The sequence below is a fragment of the Pan paniscus genome, chromosome 6 (assembly GCF_029289425.2).
Source record: "Pan paniscus chromosome 6, NHGRI_mPanPan1-v2.0_pri, whole genome shotgun sequence".
NCBI classification, from domain to species: domain Eukaryota; kingdom Metazoa; phylum Chordata; class Mammalia; order Primates; family Hominidae; genus Pan; species Pan paniscus.
Genome location: NC_073255.2, coordinates 49,520,365 through 49,539,765, shown reverse-complemented (window position 1 = coordinate 49,539,765; position 19,401 = coordinate 49,520,365). Strand labels below are relative to the sequence as shown.

General features: G+C 43.5%; 1 protein-coding gene across 7 annotated transcripts in view; it reads right to left on the bottom strand.

The window, feature by feature from the left end:
* OGDH (oxoglutarate dehydrogenase) overlaps positions 1 to 19,401 on the bottom strand; it is a 102,818-nt gene that overhangs the window by 82,212 nt on the left and 1,205 nt on the right. For 4 of the 7 annotated variants that reach the window (XM_034964036.2, XM_034964034.2, XM_034964033.2 and 1 more), the window contains exon 2: positions 2,126 to 2,374. In XM_034964036.2, coding sequence (XP_034819927.1) covers positions 2,126 to 2,347 — 222 coding nt within the window. In that variant the 5' untranslated portion in view covers positions 2,348 to 2,374. Of the gene's footprint in view, positions 1 to 2,125; positions 2,375 to 7,755; positions 7,863 to 19,401 lie in introns of those variants that run through there. The other 3 variants (XM_055115898.1, XM_055115899.1, XM_055115900.1) reach the window with 2 other exon arrangements.

Below are 19,401 nucleotides of genomic sequence, written 5' to 3'. Positions count from 1 at the left end.
CACTGTGGCCACACTGCTCACAGAGTGCACCTTTTACCCATGAATCACTGAGGACCAAACCTTCACAAGGACATGCAGTCTCAGCCAGGTGCTCTTTACCTTTCAGACACTAGGCACTGTCATTTAGGAGCTACTGACTCCAAATCCTAACATCACTGAAAACAACTTGGTTGGTTCCAAGAAAAGGTTATGTTTGAGAAAAGGAAGGCAAAAGAATAGGCCTGGGCACATAATAGTCCTTGATTCTGAAACCTCAGGGCTCAGTTTTATTCTAGATATAATCTGCAGGTGTAGGGGTGTGTGTGTGTGTGTGTGTGTAGGGGTGTGTGTAGGGGTGTGTGTGTGTGTGTGTGTGTGTGTGTGTGTGTGTGTGTGTGTGTGTGTAGGGGTGTGTGTGTGTGAAATCTGCCACAATCTGCAACCACAGTCTTCAGTAACATCCATGACATCACATCAAAAGCAGGGGCCAGTTTCACAGAGCACTTCTTCTGGGCAATTTGTTTACAGACTAGGGAAATAAACTACAGATTTCTTACAGAAAACCAGGTCTCACCTTGCCCAGTAAGCAAGGCTGCTCCCAGGTTGCCATGGAAACAGGGAAGGACTGGGCTAGATCTGGGCAATAAGGCTGAGACAAAGTGGCATTCCTGAAAAAATGGGACCTGGTGGCCCAGCAGTCATGGGAATATACCCGCCCCCCACCTTCTTTTAAATTTTAGAGACAGGGTCTCCCTCTGTTGCCCAGGATGGAGTGCAGTGGCACCATCACAGCGCACTGTAACCTCGAATTCCTGGGCTTCAGCAATCCTCCCACTTCAGCCTGTGGAGTAGCTAGAACTGCAGGCATGTGCCACCACACCTAGCTAAATTAAAAAAAAAAATTCGTAAGTGTCACTAATACTTAAAGGGAAAGCTTGTTTACAGGAGCCCAGTGGAAGCAGACTTCCTTTTGGTGATAAGCCCCCAAGATTCAAGAGTAGGAAAAAAGCCAAATTCACAGTGAAGATAAGCAATGTTGGCTAGGCACTGCCTCCGAGCTGAGTGCCTTGCTCATGCTACCTCCTTTCATTCTCCCAACCACCTACAGATGAGGCACAGGAGCTTAGAAACGCTGGGACCTACCCTCTTATTACTATACTACACTGTCTTCCCAATTCCTTCAGGAGGCTGGCTGCTTTCCCTGAAAATCAAGGAATGGTTATCAAAACCTATAAATATTTATTGGCTCAAAACAGAATAAAGGAATTCTGTCACAAGGCATGACATGGCCAGGCGTGGTGGATCATACCTGTAATCCCAGCACTTTGGGAGGCCAAGGTGGGTGGATCACTTGAGGCCAGGGGTTCAAGACCAGCCTGGCCAACAAAGTAAAATCCCATCTCTACTAAAAATACAAAAACTAGTCAGGCGTGGTGACGTGCACCTGTAGTCCCAGTTACTCGGGAGGCTGAGGCATAAGAATCACTTGAACCCAGGAGTCGGAGGTTGCAGCAAGCCGAGATCCCGCCACTGCACTCCAGCCTGGACAACAGTGGGACTCTGTCTGAAACAAAACAAAACAAACAAAAACAAAAACAAACCAAAAAAAACAAGACATGACTTACATCAGTAATCATGTGGTGAAAAGTTTAGAAAATGCCCTTATATGTAATACAGAGAAGTTAGAAACAAACAGGAAAAAAATACGAACATAATGAGCTAAAAGGCCATTCATACAGAAATTACATGAGGTGACTAAGGCATGTTACAAATGAAAGTATCCTCTCCAGACAGTTAGAATTGAGGAGCTTCCTGAGGTTCTGCTCTTTTCCACACACTTTCTTTCTTTCTTCTTTCTTCAGCGGCTTCATCCTGAAGCAGCCCTTGCGGAGATGCTGGAGGGTCACACACATGCTTCTTCACATCCTCGCAGAGTTAAGCACAGTGTCTACTGCTGGACGCCAATCCAGGGACCATGGCTTCTGCTGGGGCTATGCTGGGTCCGATACAGATACGGTGGTTGGTATGGCGCTCCAGCTGCCTGTCTGCCCGCTGACTCCTCAGGACGCACACACTTACCTGGTGACCAGTCAGGAACAGGCCAACACACCAACATGAGGCAGACCCACAGCCCTGCGAGCCTTACCTTATGTACACTTTTGGGGTTTTCCAGCCAAGCACAGTACATCTCCTCCACATAGTTCGAACTAGTCCCACTGAGAAAGGGCTCAGCAGCAACAGGTGCAGAATAGCACCGAATCTGTTGAAATGTCCTAGCTGCTGCTGGTCTGTTTTGTGAAAATGTCTTAACAGTCTGGGAAGCCGTCAATGGCCTCAACTTAGCAGCACAAGTCCTTAAATGAAACATTTTTGTCCTGAAGGTTTTCACAACTGCCTGTACAAAAAAAAAAAAAAAAAACAAGAAAGAAACGTTTTAAAAATGAGTATTTAGGAGACAAGGCTACTAGATCCTGATGCTCTAGAGAAAGGATAATTTTTTTTAAAAGCTACTAGAAAAAAAACAAAAACAAAACATGTTCAACTCTAATTGTTGAGGAGAAAGACCCTGGCCTATAAATGTATTCACAAGAGTGCTACCTGCTCAGTGCCACCAGTTCATGTGCCTGAGAGCACAACAGAGCTGTGACTGTGTGAAACTGAAACACACTCTTGCACCTACTAACACAGGATGCCTGTGCGAGCCCAAGGAAGGTGAGTGCACAGTTGCAGATATTACCATCTTCACTTAAAAATTTAAATCTAGGCCAGACTCGGTGGCTCACACCTGTAATCTCAGCACTTTGGGAGGCCGAGGCGGGTGGATCACGAGGTCAGGAGATCGAGACCATCCTGGCCAACATGGTCTACTAAACCACATCTCTACCAAAAATACAAAAATTAGCTGGGTGTGGTGGTGCACGCCTGTAGACCCAGATACTTGGGAGGCTGAGGCAGGAGAATTGCTTGAACCTGGTAGGTGGAGGCTGCACTGAGCCGAGATTGCACCACTGCACTCCAGCCTAGCAACAGAGTGAGACTCTGTCTCAAAACAAAACAAAACAAAACAAAACAAAAAAACCATTAAATCTAGTTTAAGGGCTAAGATGATAAACATACGATGTTCTTTAAATTTACATATTACATATATATAAAACAATTAGAAGAAAGGCAACAAGGATTAATTAATTTAGAATTAGGATTAGGATTAATTGGAGAATAAGTAAAACATTTTCTAATCTGTCCAGAAACTACTGAGTACCTGCTGTACTTACAATATTATGGAAAATACAAAGAAATTAGAAAAATACTTTCCTTACTCTCAATTTACCCTTGAGCAGAGGAAAAACAACATAGAAAATATTGCAGAGGAAATATGAGTACTTGAGAGGTGCAGAATATGCCAGCAGACCCTGTGAGAGGATGGGCTCCTTCCAAGTGGGTGTGCCTCAAGACAAAAGGACATGGATGGGAAGGAGGGAAGACGAGGCACTGCATGTGGAAGGACCCATAGGCAGAAACACAGAGACAGGAAGAGCCAGAATCTCATGGTACTACGAAGGGTAAGGAAAAGCCACAGAGGGTTGTCCAGTGTCCTGCCTGCCACCTTCTGCACTCAGCCCCCTTTCATAAGCCATGGGGAGCCAGGTCTGAGCAAGGGAGATGTGGGTGGGGTCTGCAAAGATTGAAAAGAGCACATGGAGCAGTTGTTCAATAATGCCTGCCTACCCTGGGCCCTCCATGGTGAGCAACTCTACGCATCTGACTCATGCATAAACCCAGAGGCTCCCAATAAGGCAGGCGCCAGCTCTTTCACTTTACAGATAGCTTCAGTTTCCATTCCCTTACATTTCATCCAAGGTTATAGGCTACTAACAGCAGAGTCAGGATCCAAGCGGAAAGTTCACAAGGATGCTGCCTGTGGAAAAAAAGGTGCTTGCTGGCCTACATGGTTGCTCATGAATTTGTCTCAAAGCAGGTGCTCTGGTTGTAAAGTTGGAACTACACTCCATGTCCACACCTACCCGAAGAAAATCCAAGCTCTGAAACATAGTGTGAATTACCCAGAAATAACTGTTACATAAAAATATCTTCTATATTATTTATCAGAAACTTCCTCTTGGCCCAAATATGCTCAGAATACACTTAAGGGACACCAAGAGAGAGGGCTTAGAGTGTCCTGCATTCACCTCTGGCCTGCTCCACTGAGAAGAGATAGGTCAGCAAAAGTAAACAGCAGAACATATTCTTTAAAAACAAACTGAACAACAAACAAAAACTTGCTCCTTACAAATTAAAGGTAAACAAGCAATATATTCTGGATATAATTAGGGAATGCAATCTTTACCCCTGGGTTTTCACTTTAGAAATCAAAAGTTTTAAGTTAATTCGGTAGTTCTTCCTACCTCCAACTACACTCCAAGTTTTTCCACTGATATATTTAAGGAAGACAAACAGCCCTAACATTGACAGCAAAAATACTACTGTTGCTTCATTTTATGCTATTTTTTTTTAAATTTCTCAGGCTCAAAGGAAAATGTTCATTTTTTTTCCTTTAATGTCATTATTAAGGCAATATTAAATACCCAATTGCCTCTGAGTTGGGTTTTCTCCCAGAAAACAATAGCATCACCTCATTAACTATCAGTATTCAGTTGCTGCAATAGCTCAATTAACAGGCACTGAACTGACAATCGTAAAACACCAATTTCATCTGTTCTTCCCAAAGTGGCCCCTTCCACATGATCCTGTTTAAGTAAATCATGACATTTTGCTATCCGCAGTCACTGAATCTGACACATAGTTAAGTGCTGCCCAGCAGAGCTGCCACGACAGCTGGAGATTTTTTTTTTTGATACGGAGTCTTGCTCTGTAGTCCAGGCTGGAGTGCAGTGGTTTGATCTCGGCTCAGTGCAACCTCCCATCCCGGGTTCAAGCAATTCCCCTGCCTCAGCCTCCCGAGTAGCTAGGACTACAGGTGTGTGCCATCCCACCTGGCTAATTTTTGTATTTTTAGTAGAGACAGGGTTTCATTATGTTGGCCAGGTTGGTCTCAAACTCCTGACCTCGTGATCTGCCCGCCTCGGCCTCCCAAAGTGCTGGTATTACAGGCGTGAGCCACCACACCCAGCTGAGATTTTTAAACTTCCCTTAAGATGACTCATGGGAAGAGCTGCCCTTCAGCAGATGGCTCAACATCCCCAACTCCACCCAGGAATGGCCAGGACAGCTATTTGCTGTCCACACTTTGACAGAACGACAGAGCCAACACTAACGCACATTTCTAATTCTGGTAAATACCCATTCTTCACCTTTCTCTCTTACACAAAACGGCATAAGAAGATATTAAAAGCCAAGCACGGTGGCTCATGCCTATAATCCTAGCACTTTGGGGTGCCAAGGCTTAAGGATTGTTTGAGGCCAGGAGTTTGAGACCAGCCCGGGCAACATAGTGAAACCACATCTCCACAAAAAATTTAAAAGCTATCAGGGTGTGGTGGCACATGTCTGTAGTTCCAGCTACCCCGGAGGCTGAGGTGGAAGGATAGCCTGAGCCCAGGAGGTCAAGGCTTCAGTAAGCTATGATCGTGCCACTCCACTCCAGCCTGGGTGACAGAGCGAGACCCTATCTCTAAAAACAAACAAACAAACAAAATATATTAAATACAAAAAGAAGGAAAACTGCCAGCCAGTCAACATTAGGTCTTGAAATTCAACTTAGAATTCTGTAACTGACACTAAGTCAACTTTAAGAATAGTACGTTATTTGGTAGAGACATTCAATTGTTTAAACAATTTTTGTGAAAGCTCCTCTGAGCTGTCCAAAATATCCAAGTGTTTTGATTTTTGGTTTAAAACAGGGATGTCCAATATTTTGGCTTCCCTGGGCCACACTGGAAGAATTGTCTAGGGCCACACATAAAATACACTAACATTAACGACAGCTGATGAGCTTTAAAAAAAAAAAATCACAAAAACATCTCATAATGTTTTAACAAAGTTTACAAACTTGTGTTGGGCCACATTCAAAGCTGTCCTGGGCCACATGTGGCCCACGGGCTGGGAGTTGGACAAGCTTGGTTTAAAAGAATATTTCTATTTAAATGGGTGCCAACTCCATTCAGCAGGGAAAAGAACAGTCTTTTCAACTGAAGGTGCTGGGACAACTAGAGTTCCACGTCTAAAGAGGAATGAAGTTGCATAGTCATATACAAACAAAATGCAAAATGGATCAAAGACCTGAATGTAAGAGACAAAACTATAAGATAGTTAGAAGTTTTATAACTTCCATGAAGTAAATCTTTGTGACCCTGATTCAAGCAATGTATTCTTAGTTATGACACCACAACAAAATAAAAACCACAAATTGGATTTCATCAAAATAAAAAATCTGGCCAGGAGCGGTATCTCACGCCTGTAATCTCAGTGCTTTAGGAGGCTGAGGCAGGCGGATCACTTGAGGTCAGGAGTTCGAGACCAGCCTAGCTAACATGGCGAAACGCCGTTTCTACTAAAAATACAAAAATTATCTGGGCATGGTCATGCATGCCTGTAGTCCCAGCTGCTTGGGAGGCTGAGGCAGGAGAATCCCTTGAACCCAGGAGACAGAGGTTGCAGTGAGCTGAGATCGCACCACCGCACTCCAGCCTGAGTGACAGAGCGAGACTCTGTCTCAAAACAAAACAAAACAAAAAAATTTTTGTGCTTCAAAGAACTTATTAAGAAAGAAATGATATAGATGGGAGAAAATATTTGCAATTATCTGATAAGGAACTTATATACAGAATATATAAAGAACTCTCATAATGCAACAGTAAAAAGACAACCCAATCAAAAAATAGGCAAAGGATTTGAATAGATATTTGTCCAAAGAAGATATACTAACAGCCAATAAACACATAAAGTCACCATATAACACAGCAATTACACTCCTAGATATATAATCAAGAGAAATGAAAATGTATGTCCACAAAAAAACTTGTACACAAATGCTCATAGCAGCATTATTGTTGCTATGAGCAACAACAGTTGAAACAGTAGAAACAACAGTAGAAACAACTCAAATGTCCATCACTGACGAATGAATAAGCAAAACGTGTTATATCTATAGAATATAACAGCATTCTGCAATGAAACTAAGGAAGTGCTGGTGCATGCTCCAACCTGGAGGAACCTTGAAAACATTATGCTCAGTAAAAAGCAGCAGACGCAAAAGACATATTATGAGTCTATTCCTCTGCTCTCACACAACAACCAACACAGAAGATTTCTGTGACTAAATGTGTGGGGAATTCTCCCTACCAATAAACAATTCAATTCTGCTGCTACCTACCTGGAGACAGCATCAGATACCACAGGTCAAGGGCTCAATCCCACAAGGCTGCCTCCTACTTCAGATGTCAATCGCAAGCCCCCAGTTGTCTTACTTGTACTTCTGGCCAACCAGCTAGAAACTGGAGATCCCATGACCCCCTCCTTTGGTTCAATAAATTTCAGGAAACACTTACTTACATCTACTGTTTTTTTCAAAGAATATAACATAGGATGTGGATTAAGAGTTGCACAGGTCAAGGTGTAGGATGGGGTAAGGAGGCTTCCATACCCTCCCCAGGCATGCCACCCTCCAGGAATCTCCACATGTTCAGCTATCCAGAAGCTCTCCGTACCCCATCCTCTTGGGCCTTTTATGGAGACTTCATTGGATATGCATGACTGAAGCATAGATAACCATGTAGATAGGTGATCAGACAAAAAGGGTATGATCTAATACCAACAGACCGAGTGGGGAAACCCAGCCAGGCCTGTTTGTTCAGATTCTTCTTGGCCTCTCTGTGCAGGATTCCTTCCTGTGGGTGTGAGGCAGGACTCCTGAAGTGGGTGTCTTGTGACCTACAATCAGACAAGGTAGGTCAGAGAATTTCTTTATTGCTGGCTCCAAGACAGAACAGTGGAGGAATATTAGAGTATATTTTTAGTTTCTATGGCCTCCCTTGGGGAGAAAAAGCAGCAGGTGAAAGGAGTGCCACAGGCCTGTTTCTGGGGCCTAAAGCACCCCAACATTGTAACGAAAGACTTTCACCTTTATCATTCTGAAGCTGTTTGGAAGCTACTTCAGGAACCAAGGAGAAATACTTTAACAAAATACATGCTTATTTTAGTTACTTAGGAAATAACAAGAACTATGGAACCAGGAATCATGGACAAAAACCCATATATGATAATAATATCACATTCCAGAATAGGCAAATCTATACAGAGAGAAAGTAGATTAGTGGTTGCCTGGGGCTGGGGCAGAGAAATGAGGGAAGGATGAGGAGTAACTCAATGGACATAGGGCTTTCTTTTTGGGAGGAGAGGATGAAAATGCTCTAAAACTAGATTGTGCTGATGGTGTCACAACCCTCTAATATACTGAAAAACATTCACCTTACAATTTAAATGAGTGAATTGTATGGTATGTGAATTATGTCTCAATAAAGTTATTTTTTTAATGTGTAAGAAAAAATGTAACTGAACTTATCACTGTACACAAAAATGATACAAGTTGTAATCCATTAATTTCAAGATGCAAGAATAAACACATACATTTGGGAAAAATAAGTTGTACAAAGAAAAAAAGTAAAAACCAAAGGAAAATTAGTTTTTAGGTGTTAAACGCCCTGCCCTTAGGAAACGATATACTTAAATAGGGTTCTGTCTGAAATATGAAGCCTTCGAGGTCTATGCCTCGAATTTCCCCAGTTGGGTAGGAGGTACCCAAAGGGCACAAAGAATGAGGGAAATAAACCAACTACTGACGCCTATCAATATGACATTGGCTAGGTAGGGGGGTAATTAAAAAGGCAAGACCTAGCAAAAACAGTCTGCTGTTTCTCAGTAAATGAGTCTTTGAGGGAAAAAAACCCACACATCATTACATGATCCTTAAACCCTATGAGTGTTAGCTGGCAACCATTTTAAAGGACAACTCATCCACTTTCTTTTTTTCAGTTTCAGACTCAATTCTTCTGATGAATCATGAACACATTTGCTACAGACCTATGGCTGTTGTCTCATGCCTGCAATTATTTTTGTTTTAGTAGTAATACAAAGAACTCATGTACAGAGTACAGATATCAATTCTCCCTTATTGGCTGAGAATCTCAAAGAATTTATTATCTTTCACTAGTGACACCTCATTACACACAAGCTGAGGGAAGTAGTGAGGATTACTTTTAAACTGTAAAGTTTTTTTTCATTGCTAGATGGAAACAATTGTTGAGCCTGCAGGTACAGAGACCGTGTGACACCAAGTCACTGTGTGAGCTTTCCTGGGCCAACAGAGACCACGTGACACCAAGTCACTGTGTGAGCTTTCCTGGGCCATAAAGTGGAGACAGTAATTACTCCTAACCCCCTCATAATGTCTTTTTGTAATTGTAACACAAATATGAAAGCACTTTGAAAACTTGAAGGTATATCTATGACTAAAGAAATGGCTGGGTATGGTGGTTCATGCCTGTAATCCCAGCACTTTGGGAGGTCGAGGTGGGTGGATCACCTGAGATCAGGAGTTTGAGACCAGCCTGGCCAACATGCTGAGACCTCGCCTCTACTAAAACTACAAAAAAATTAGCTGTGCACTGTGGCGGGTGCCTGTAGTCCCAGCTACTTGGGAGGCTGAGGCAGGAGAATTGCTTGAACCCAGGAGGTGGTTACTGTGAGCCGAGATCGCGCCACTGCATTCCAGCCTGGACGACAGAGTGAGACTCCAGAGCTCCGAACGGAGTCTCGCTCTGTCGTCCAGGATGGAGTGCAGTGGCGCGATCTTGGCTCACATATATACACACATATATACGTATATATATACGTGTATATATATACGTATATATGTATATATGTGTGTATATATACACGTATATGTGTGTATATATACACGTATATGTGTGTATATATACACGTATATATACGTATATATGTATACATACATATATACGTATATATACACATATATACGTATATATGTGTATATACACATATATACGTATATATGTGTATATACACATATATACGTATGTATGTGTATATACACATAAACATATGTGTATATATATACATATATACACATACATACGTATATACGTATATCTGTATATACGTATATACATATATACACATATATACGTATATACGTATACATATACACATATACGTATGTATGTGTATATATACATAAACGTGTGTATATATGTATACATGTGTATATATACATATATGTGTATATATGTATACATGTGTATATATGTACGTATATACACATATATGTATATATGTGTATATGTACGTATATACACATATATGTGTATATATACATATGTACGTATATATATGTGTGTATATATACATAAACATATGTGTATATATATACATATATATGTAGCCTAGGAAAAAAGGCAAACTAGTGATATAAAAAGTTCAAGTTTCCAAGATATTTAAACCTAAACATTAGCTAATTTGGAGTGGCGGTCAACTGGTAATTTCCAAAACATTAGTAGGCTGTCTCCATCATTTAGCACAGAAGCCTATTTAGCTCACCAATCATGGGTGGTCACCACTGGTAGGGACTGACACCTCCCTGATCAGATCCCTGAGTATGCTTCAGTATATAGGTCTGAAGACTGTTCTGCCCTTTCCCTGAGACGTGGCCCCACAGCATCTGAGGTGCCCATGACTGATGTGGTATAAACAGGTTGACTGGGGAGGGTGTAGATAAATAGGCACTTTTAAAAGGTATTGATAGAGTGTAAATTATTAAATCTTTATGGAAAGCAGGACAATTTTTCAACATCTCATTAAAGCATATATAAAACGTGTTTCCTGCTAAATATAGCTAAAAACATGAGGCGTTACATTTAAGACAAAACAAGACTGTGAAAGGTGGAGAGAAGGAAGCAGACTGGCTAGGAACCAGAGGACCCAAAGAAAGAGCATTGAGGTTTTTTTTTTTTTTTCTTTCTTTCAGGGTCTTGCTCTGTTGCCCAGGCTGGAGTGCAGTGGTGTGATCTCGGCTCACTGCAGCCTGGACCTCCCAGGCTCAAGTGATTCTCCCACCTCAGTCCCCCAAGTAGCTGAGACTACTACAGGCGCACATCACCATGCCTGGCTAATTTTTGTATTTTTTATAGAGACAGTTTTGCCATGTTGGCCAGGGTGGCCTCGAACTCCTAACCTCAAGTGATCTGCCTGTCTCGGACTCCCAAAGTGCTAGGATTACAGGTATGAGCCACCACACCCAGCCGAGCACTGAGTTCTTGATTTTCTTTATGCTTCATGTGTTTCAGACCTAGGTACTCGAGAAGCCTACAATCCAGAAATGCCAACAGGTGTAGACAAAGAAAACTACAAACAGAAACCTGTTCTCTCTAGCCAAAGGACCAGGAAAAGAGCAGCAAGATGGAAAACTTTTAAAGTTTTAAACAACAATTGCTCTACTGCGGCCAAATTCCACAGGAAACATCCTCACTCCACTCAGCTGGTGTCAGAATAGGGACCAGGGACTTTCATCCCCACCTGGTGAATAATGAGCCCTTCCAACTCACTCCCTGATAAGTTAGTGGAGACCAGGTAGGGAGTCTGGATTTCAATCCCATCCAGCAGCAATGAAGCAGCACCCCTCCCTTCCCAGGCAGGGTGATATCACCAAGGCCTAACGGGGAACTCTTACAGTCATACAGCAATAACAAGGAATCCCTCCCCCCAGACACCCCACCAGCAACAATGAGGAAGCAGCCCCTCCCTGCCCCAGCAGAGGAAGCCTGCATTGCTTAGAGATTTAAACAAGATCAAGAGTCCATAACATAACACCCAGAATGTCCAGGTTGCAAGTCAAAGATCACTCTTTACACCAAGGGCCAGGATAATCTTGGCCGGGCATGGTGGCTCATACCTGTAATCCCAGCACTTTGGGAGGCTGAGGTGGGTGTTATCACTTGAGGTCAGGAATTCAAGACCAGCCTGGCCAACATGGTGAAGCCCTATCTTTACAAAAATACAAAAATTAGCCTGGCATGGTGGCACATGCCTGTAATCCCAGCTACTTGGGAGGCTGAGGCAGGAGAATCGCTTGAACCCAGGAGGTTGCAGTGAGCTGAGATCGCGCCACTGCACTCCAGCCTGGGCGACAGAGCGAGACTTCATCTCAAAAAAAAAAAAAAAAAAAAACCCAAAAGAACCGGGATAATTTCAAACAAAAAAAGACAATCTATAGACACCAATACCAAGATGACGTAGACTTACAATTATCTGAAAAAGATTCTAAAAGAGGCATCCTCAAAATGCTTCCACGAGCAACTATGAACATGCTTGAAACAAATGAAAAATAAAGTTTCAGCAAAGAGAAGATGTAGAGAACAAAACAGACATTTCAGAACTGAAAAACATACTAAGCAAAAGAAAAAAGCTTTAGCATGGGTTAAAGGGCAGAATAAAGACAGAGGAAATCAGTGAACTTGAAGAGAGAACAAGGCCTCAGGGAAATAACAAAAGATCTAATATTGATGTCATTGGAGTCCCTGATGAAGGCAGAAGGAGGGGCTGGAAAAGCATTCAAAAAAATAATGGCTACAAATCTCCCAAATCTGGCAAAAGGCATAAAGAACCCCATGAAGAATAAACCCAAATAAATGCACACCAAGACACATCATAAACAAATTCAGAAAACTCAATACAAAAAACAAAAACAAAAAACAAAAAAAAACAAAACCTTGAAGGCAGCCAGAGAGAAATGGTGCATTATACACAAGAAAAAAAAAAAAAAAAGGCCTGTAATCCCAGCACTTTGGGAGGCTGAGGTGAAAGGATAGCTTGCCTAGGGGTTTGAGACCAGCCTTGGCAACAGAGCAAGACCCTATATCTACAAAAAATAAAAATTTTAAAAAGACAGCTTGGCCAGGTGCCGTGGCTCATGCCTGTAATCCCAGCACTTTGGGAGGGCGAGGCGAGCGGATGGCCCGAGTTTGGGAGTTTCAGACCAGCCTGACCAACATGGAGAAACCCCGTCTCAACTAAAAATACAAAATTAGCTGGGAGTGGCAGCACATACCTGTAATCCCAGCTACTCGGGAGGCTGAGGCAGGAGAATCACTTGAACCTGGGAGGTGGAGGTTGCAGTGAGCTGAGATCACGCCATGGCACTCCAGCCTGCGCAACAACAGCAAAATGCCGTCTCCAAAAAAAAAAAAAAAAAAAAAAGCCAGGTGGCTGGGCCCAGTGGCTCACACCTGTTATCCCAGCACTTTGGGAGGCCGATGTGGGCAGATGACTTGAGGTCAGGAGTTTGAGAACGGCCTGGCCAACATGGTGAAACCCCATCTCGACTAAAAATATAAAAATTATAGCCGGGCGTGGTGGCTCACGCCAGTAATCCCAGCACTTTGGGAGGCTGAGACGGGCGGATCACGAGGCCAGATCGAGACCATCCTGGCTAACACGGTGAAACCCCATCTCTACTAAAAATACAAAAAATTAGCCAGGCATGGTGGTGGGCGCCTGTAGTCCCAGCTACTCGGGAGACTGAGCAGAAGAATGGCGTGAACCTGGGTGGCAGAGCTTGCGGTGAGCCGAGATCGCATCACTGCACTCCAGCCTGGGTGACAGAGCGAGACTCCATCTCAAAACAAACAAACAAACAAACAAACAAACAAAACAGCCAGGTGTGGTGGCGGGTGCTTATAGTCCCAGTTACTCAGGAGGCCGAGGTGAGAGAATAACATGAATCTGGGAGGCAGAGGTTGCAGTGAGCCGAGATCACAACACTGCATTCCAGCCTGGGCGACAAAGTGAGACTGTCACAAAAAACAAAAACAAAAACAAGCCAGGCGCAGTGGCTCATGCCTGTAATCTCAGCACTTTGGGAGGCTGAGGCAAGTGGATCACGAGGTCAGGAGATCGAGACCATCCTGGCTAACATGGTGAAACCCTGTCTCTACTAAAAATACAAAAAAATTAGCCAGGCGTTGGTGGCACGTGCCTGTAGTCCCAGCTACTCAGGAGGCTGAGGCAGGAGAATTGCTTGAACCCAGGAGGCGGAGGTTGCAGTGAGCCGAGATCGCGCCACTGCACTCCAGCCTGGGCGACAGAGTGACACTCCGTCTCAAAAAAAAAAAAAAGAAAAGAAAAGAAAAGAAAAAAACCAGCCAGGCGTGGTGGTATGTGCCTGCAGTCCCAGCTACTCAGGAGGCTGAAGTAGCAAAATTGCTGGAGCCTGGAAGGTAGAGGCTGCACTGAGCTGTGATAATGCCACTCTACTCCAGCCTGGGTGACAGGGTAAGACCCTGCCTCAAAAATAATAAATAAGTATAATGAAGAAAGGTGGCCAGGCGTGGTGGCTCACACCTGTAATCCTAGCACTTTGGGAGGCCGAGGCGAGTGGATCATGAGGTCAGGAGTTCAAGACCAGCCTGGCCAACATGGTGAAACCCCATCTCTACTAAAAATAAAAAAAATTAGCAGGGTGTGGTGGTACATGCCTGTAGTCCCACCTACTTGGGGGTCTGAGGCAGGAGAATCGCTTGAACCCAGGACGCAGAGGATGCAGTGAGCCGAGATCATGCCCATTGCACTCCAGCCTGGGCAACAGAGTAAGACTCCGTCTCAAGAAAAAAAAAAAGAAAGGCAAAAGAACTAGATTAGCTGAAACAATTTTGAAAAAGAAGTGAGAGAAATCAATCTATCCGATTTTGAGACTTCTTATGAGCTACAATAATAAAAACTCTCGGTATTGGTGATGGGATAGACACAAAGATCAATGGAATGCAACAGAGAATCAGAAACAGAGTCACACAAGTACAGCCAAGTGATTTCTGACGAAAGTGCAAAAGCAATTCAATGGAAGAAAAACAGTCTTCTCAAACAAATGGTGCTGGTTAGATATTCATAAGCAAAAAACCCCCACAAAAACCAAAAAACACTCAAACTTTAAACCACATACAGAAATTAACTCCAAATGGATATACCTAATGTAAATGACGAGTTAATGGGTGCAGCACACCAATATGGCACATGTATACATATGTAACAAACCTGCATGTTGTGCACAGGTACCCTAGAACTTAAAGCATAATAATAAAAAAAAACATTAAAACTTTTAGAATATCTATTTGATCTTGAGTCTTTAGGACTCAAAAAAAGCTGGCCACAAGACTAAATTTATATCAATTACATTAAAATTAAAAACTGTTCATCAAAAAGTACCATAAAGTGAAAACATAAAAAAAAAAGAAAAAAGAAATTAAGTCCAAATGAATCATAGATTTAAATGTAAAATTTAAAAGTTTTATAAAACTGGCCAGGCACAGTGGCTCACGCCTGTAATCCTGGCACTTCGGGAAGCCAAGGTGGGAGGATTGCTTGACCCCAGGAGTTTGAGACCAGTCTGGGCAACATGGCAAAACCCGTCCCTACAAAAAATACAAAAATTAGGCCAGGCACGGTGGCTCACGCCTGTAATCCCAGCACTTTGGGAGGCCGAGGCGGGGGGGATCACGAGGTCAGGAGATCGAGACCATCCTGGGTAACACAGTGAAACCCCGTCTCTACTAAAAAATACAAAAAAAAAAAAAATTAGCCGGGCATGGTGGCGGGCACCTGTAGTCCCAGCTACTTGGGAGGATGAGGTGGGAGAATGGCATGAACCCTGAAGGCGGAGGTTGCAGTGAGCCGAGATCGTGCCACTGCACTCCAGCACTCCAGCCTGGGCGACAGAGCAAGACTCCGTCTCGAAAAAACCAAAAAACAAAAAATACAAAAATTAGCCAGGCATGGTGCAGACTCCGGTAGTCTTAGCTACTGAGAAGGCTGAGGTGTGAGGATCACCGGATCACCTGAGCCCAGGAGGTTGAGGCTGCGGTGAGCTGTGATCATGCCACTGCACTCCAGCCTGGGGTGACAGAGTAAGACTGTGTCCCCCCCCAAAAAAAAAAATTTAGAAAAATACATATGATAAAATCTTCAGGAATTTGGGCTAGGCAAAGAGTTCTTCGACTCAACACCAAAAGTAATCTAACAAAAGATAAAATTGGTAAACCAGACCTCATCAAAAGTATAAACTTTTGCTTTGCAAAAGACCCTGTTAAGAAGATGAAAAGGGGCTAAGCGCGGTGGCTCACGCCTGTAATCCCAGCACTTTGGGAGGCCAAGGGGGTGTCGATCACGAGGTCAGGAGATCCAGACCATCCTGGCTAACACAGTAAAAGCCCGTCTCTACTAAAAATACAAAAGAATTAGCCAGGCGTGGTGGCACGCGGCTGTAGTCCCAGCTACTTGGGAGGCTGAGAAAGGCTTGAACCGGGGAGGCGGAGGTTGCAGTGAGCCAAGATTGCACCACTGCACTCCAGCCTGGGCAACAGAGCAAGACTCCGTCTCAAACAAACAAACAAACAAAAAGATGAAAAGGGCTAGGAGCAGTGGCTCACACCTGTAATCCCAGCACTCTGGGAGGCTGAGGTGGACGGATCGCAAGGTCAGGAGTTCGAGACCAGCCTGACCAACATGGTGAAACCCCGTCTCTACTAAAAATACAAAAATTAGCCAGGTGTGGTGGCAAGTGCCTGTAATCCCAGCTACTCAGGAGGCTGAGGCGGAAGAATCGCTTGAACCTGGGAGGCAGAGGTTGTAGAGATTATGCCACTGCACTCCAGCCTGGGGGACAGAACGAGACTCCATCTCAAAAACAAAAAACCAAAAAAAAAAAAAAAACCAAGATGAAAAGACATGCTGCTGACTAGGAGAAAATACCTGCAAACTACATATCCAACAAAGCAGTGGTATCTAGAATACATTAGGAATTCTCAAAGCTCAACAGTTAACAAAAACCGAACAATCTAATTACGAAATGAACAAAAGATATGAACAGACATTTCACCCGAGAGTATACAGGGGCCAGGCATGGTGGCTCATGCCTGAAATCCTAGCACTTTGGGAGGCTAAGACAGGAGGATCACTTGATCCCAGGAGTTCAAGACCAGCCTGGGCAACATAGCAAGATCCCATCTCTTCCAAAAAAAGAGAGAATAGACAGATGGCAAATAAGCACATGAAAAGATGTTCAACATCATTAGCCATCAGAAAAATGCAAATTACAACCACAAAGAGACATTACTACACATTTATTGGAATGGCTATAATAAAAAAAGTAACATCACCAAATGCTGGCAAGTATGTGGAGAAACAAGACCACACAGTGCCGGTGGGAATGTAAAATAGTACAATCACTCTGGAAAACAGTTTGGCTATTTGTTTAATAACTAAGCGCGCACTACGACTTAGTGATTGTATTCCTGGGCATTTATCTTGGAGAAATGTCAATTTATGTTCAAATAAAAATCTGTACATGAAGGTTTGTAGCAGCTTTATTTGTAATAGCCAAAGAATGGAAACAGTAAAGATGTCTTTTAATGGATGAATAAACCAACTGTGGTACATCCATAGCCCAATAGCCCGGCTTCAATAAAAAGGAATGAAGTACCTTTTTTTTTTTTTTTTTTGGAGACAGGGTCTCACTCTGTCACTCATGCTGGAGTGCAGTGGCGCGATCTCGGCTCACCGCAGCCACCACAGCCCAGGCTCAAGAGATCCTCCCACCTCAGCTTCCTGAGTAGCTGGGATTACAGGAACGCACCACTGCGCCTGGCTAATTTTTTTTTTTTTTTTTTTTGTAGAGACGAGGTCTCACTATGTTCCTCAGACTCGAACTCCTGGGGCTCAAGCGATCTGCCTGCCTCAGCCTCCAAAGTTGCTAGGATTACAGGCGTAAGCCACTGCGCCTGGCCAAGGAATGAACTACCGATAACACGCAACAACCTGGATGATTCTCCAGGGAATTAAGCTGACTGGAAAAAACCAATCCCAAAAGGCTCTATGAATCCTTTTATTTGGCATTCTTGACATGCCAAAATTAGGGAAATGAAGAACAGATTAGTGGTTGCCAGGAGTTGAAGGACTGGGAATGGGAGGAATGTGGGTGTGGCTATAAAAAAGCAATGGAAGGGATCCTTGTGATGACGGGAATATTCTGTATCTTGAATTTTATTAATGTCAATATCTGGCTGTGATATTTACTATAGTTTTGCACAATGTTAGAGAAGTGGGAAAGGAACACAGGATCTCTCTGTACTATTTATTATGACTGCATAGAATAAATTTTTATGTACAATTTCTTAAAATTTTACTGTTTTCAAAATGAATTTCTCAATAATTTGTACAATGATCTCAAAAATTACCTAAAAATCTAAAAAGCAGATGATACTGTAGTTTTTTCTTTCCTTTTTTTTTTTTTGAGATGGAGTCTTGCTCTGTCGCTCAGGCTGTAGTGCCGTGGCGCCATCTCGACTCGCTGCAACCTCTGCCTCCTGCGTTCAAGCGATTCTCCTGCCTCAGCCTCCTGCTGAGGCTGGAGGAGCTCAGCCTGTAGCTGAGACTACAGGCCCACGCCACCATGCCCTGCTAACTTTTGTATTTTTAGTAGAGACAGGGTTTCACCATGTTGGCCAGGCTGGTCTCAAACTCCCAACCTCAGGGGATCCACCTACCTCAGCCTCCCAAAGTGCTAGGATTACAGGCGTGAGCCACCGCGCCCGGCCTTTTTTTTTGAGACAGGATCTCACTGTGTCACCCAGGCTAGAGTGCAGTGGAGCAATAATGGCTCACTGCAGCTTGGACCTCCCCTGGCTCATGCCATCCTCCCGCCTCAGCCTCCTGAGTAGTTGCGACTACAAGTATATGTGGTATATGCCACCATATCCGGATAATTTTATTTTTTGTAGACGCCGGGTATCACTTTGGTTGCTCAGGCTGGTCTCCTTGAACTGAGCTCAAGGGATCTTCCTTTCACACTCCCAAAGTGCGGGGATTACAAACGTGAGCCACCACGACTGGCCGAAATTGTGCACGTCAAGTGGGTGAATCGTATGGTATGTGAATTTTATCTCAATAAAGATGTTATTTAAAGGGAAAAAGTAACTGAAATGTGAAAAGTGCGCTTAAAAAAAATAATGAGGGGCCGGGCGCAGTGGCTCACGCCTGTAATCCCAGCACTTTGGGAGGCCGAGGCGGGCGGATCACCTGAGGTCAGGAGTTCGAGAATAGCCTGGCCAAGGTGGTGAAAACCCGTCTCTACTAAAAATACAAAAATTAGCCGGGCGTGGTGGCGCGTGCCTGTAATATCAGCTACTTGGGAGGCTGAGGCAGGAGAATCACTTGAACCCAGGAAGGCAGAGGTTGCAGTGAGCCGAGATCGCGCCACAGCACTCCAGCCTGGGCGACAGAGACTCCATCTCAAACAAGACAACAACAACAAAAAATGAGCATACAGTGATCTTTATTCAACTTTCCAAGATCCAGTCCTCAGCTAATTTACAAAACTACAATAGTGTTACATACTATCCTAGG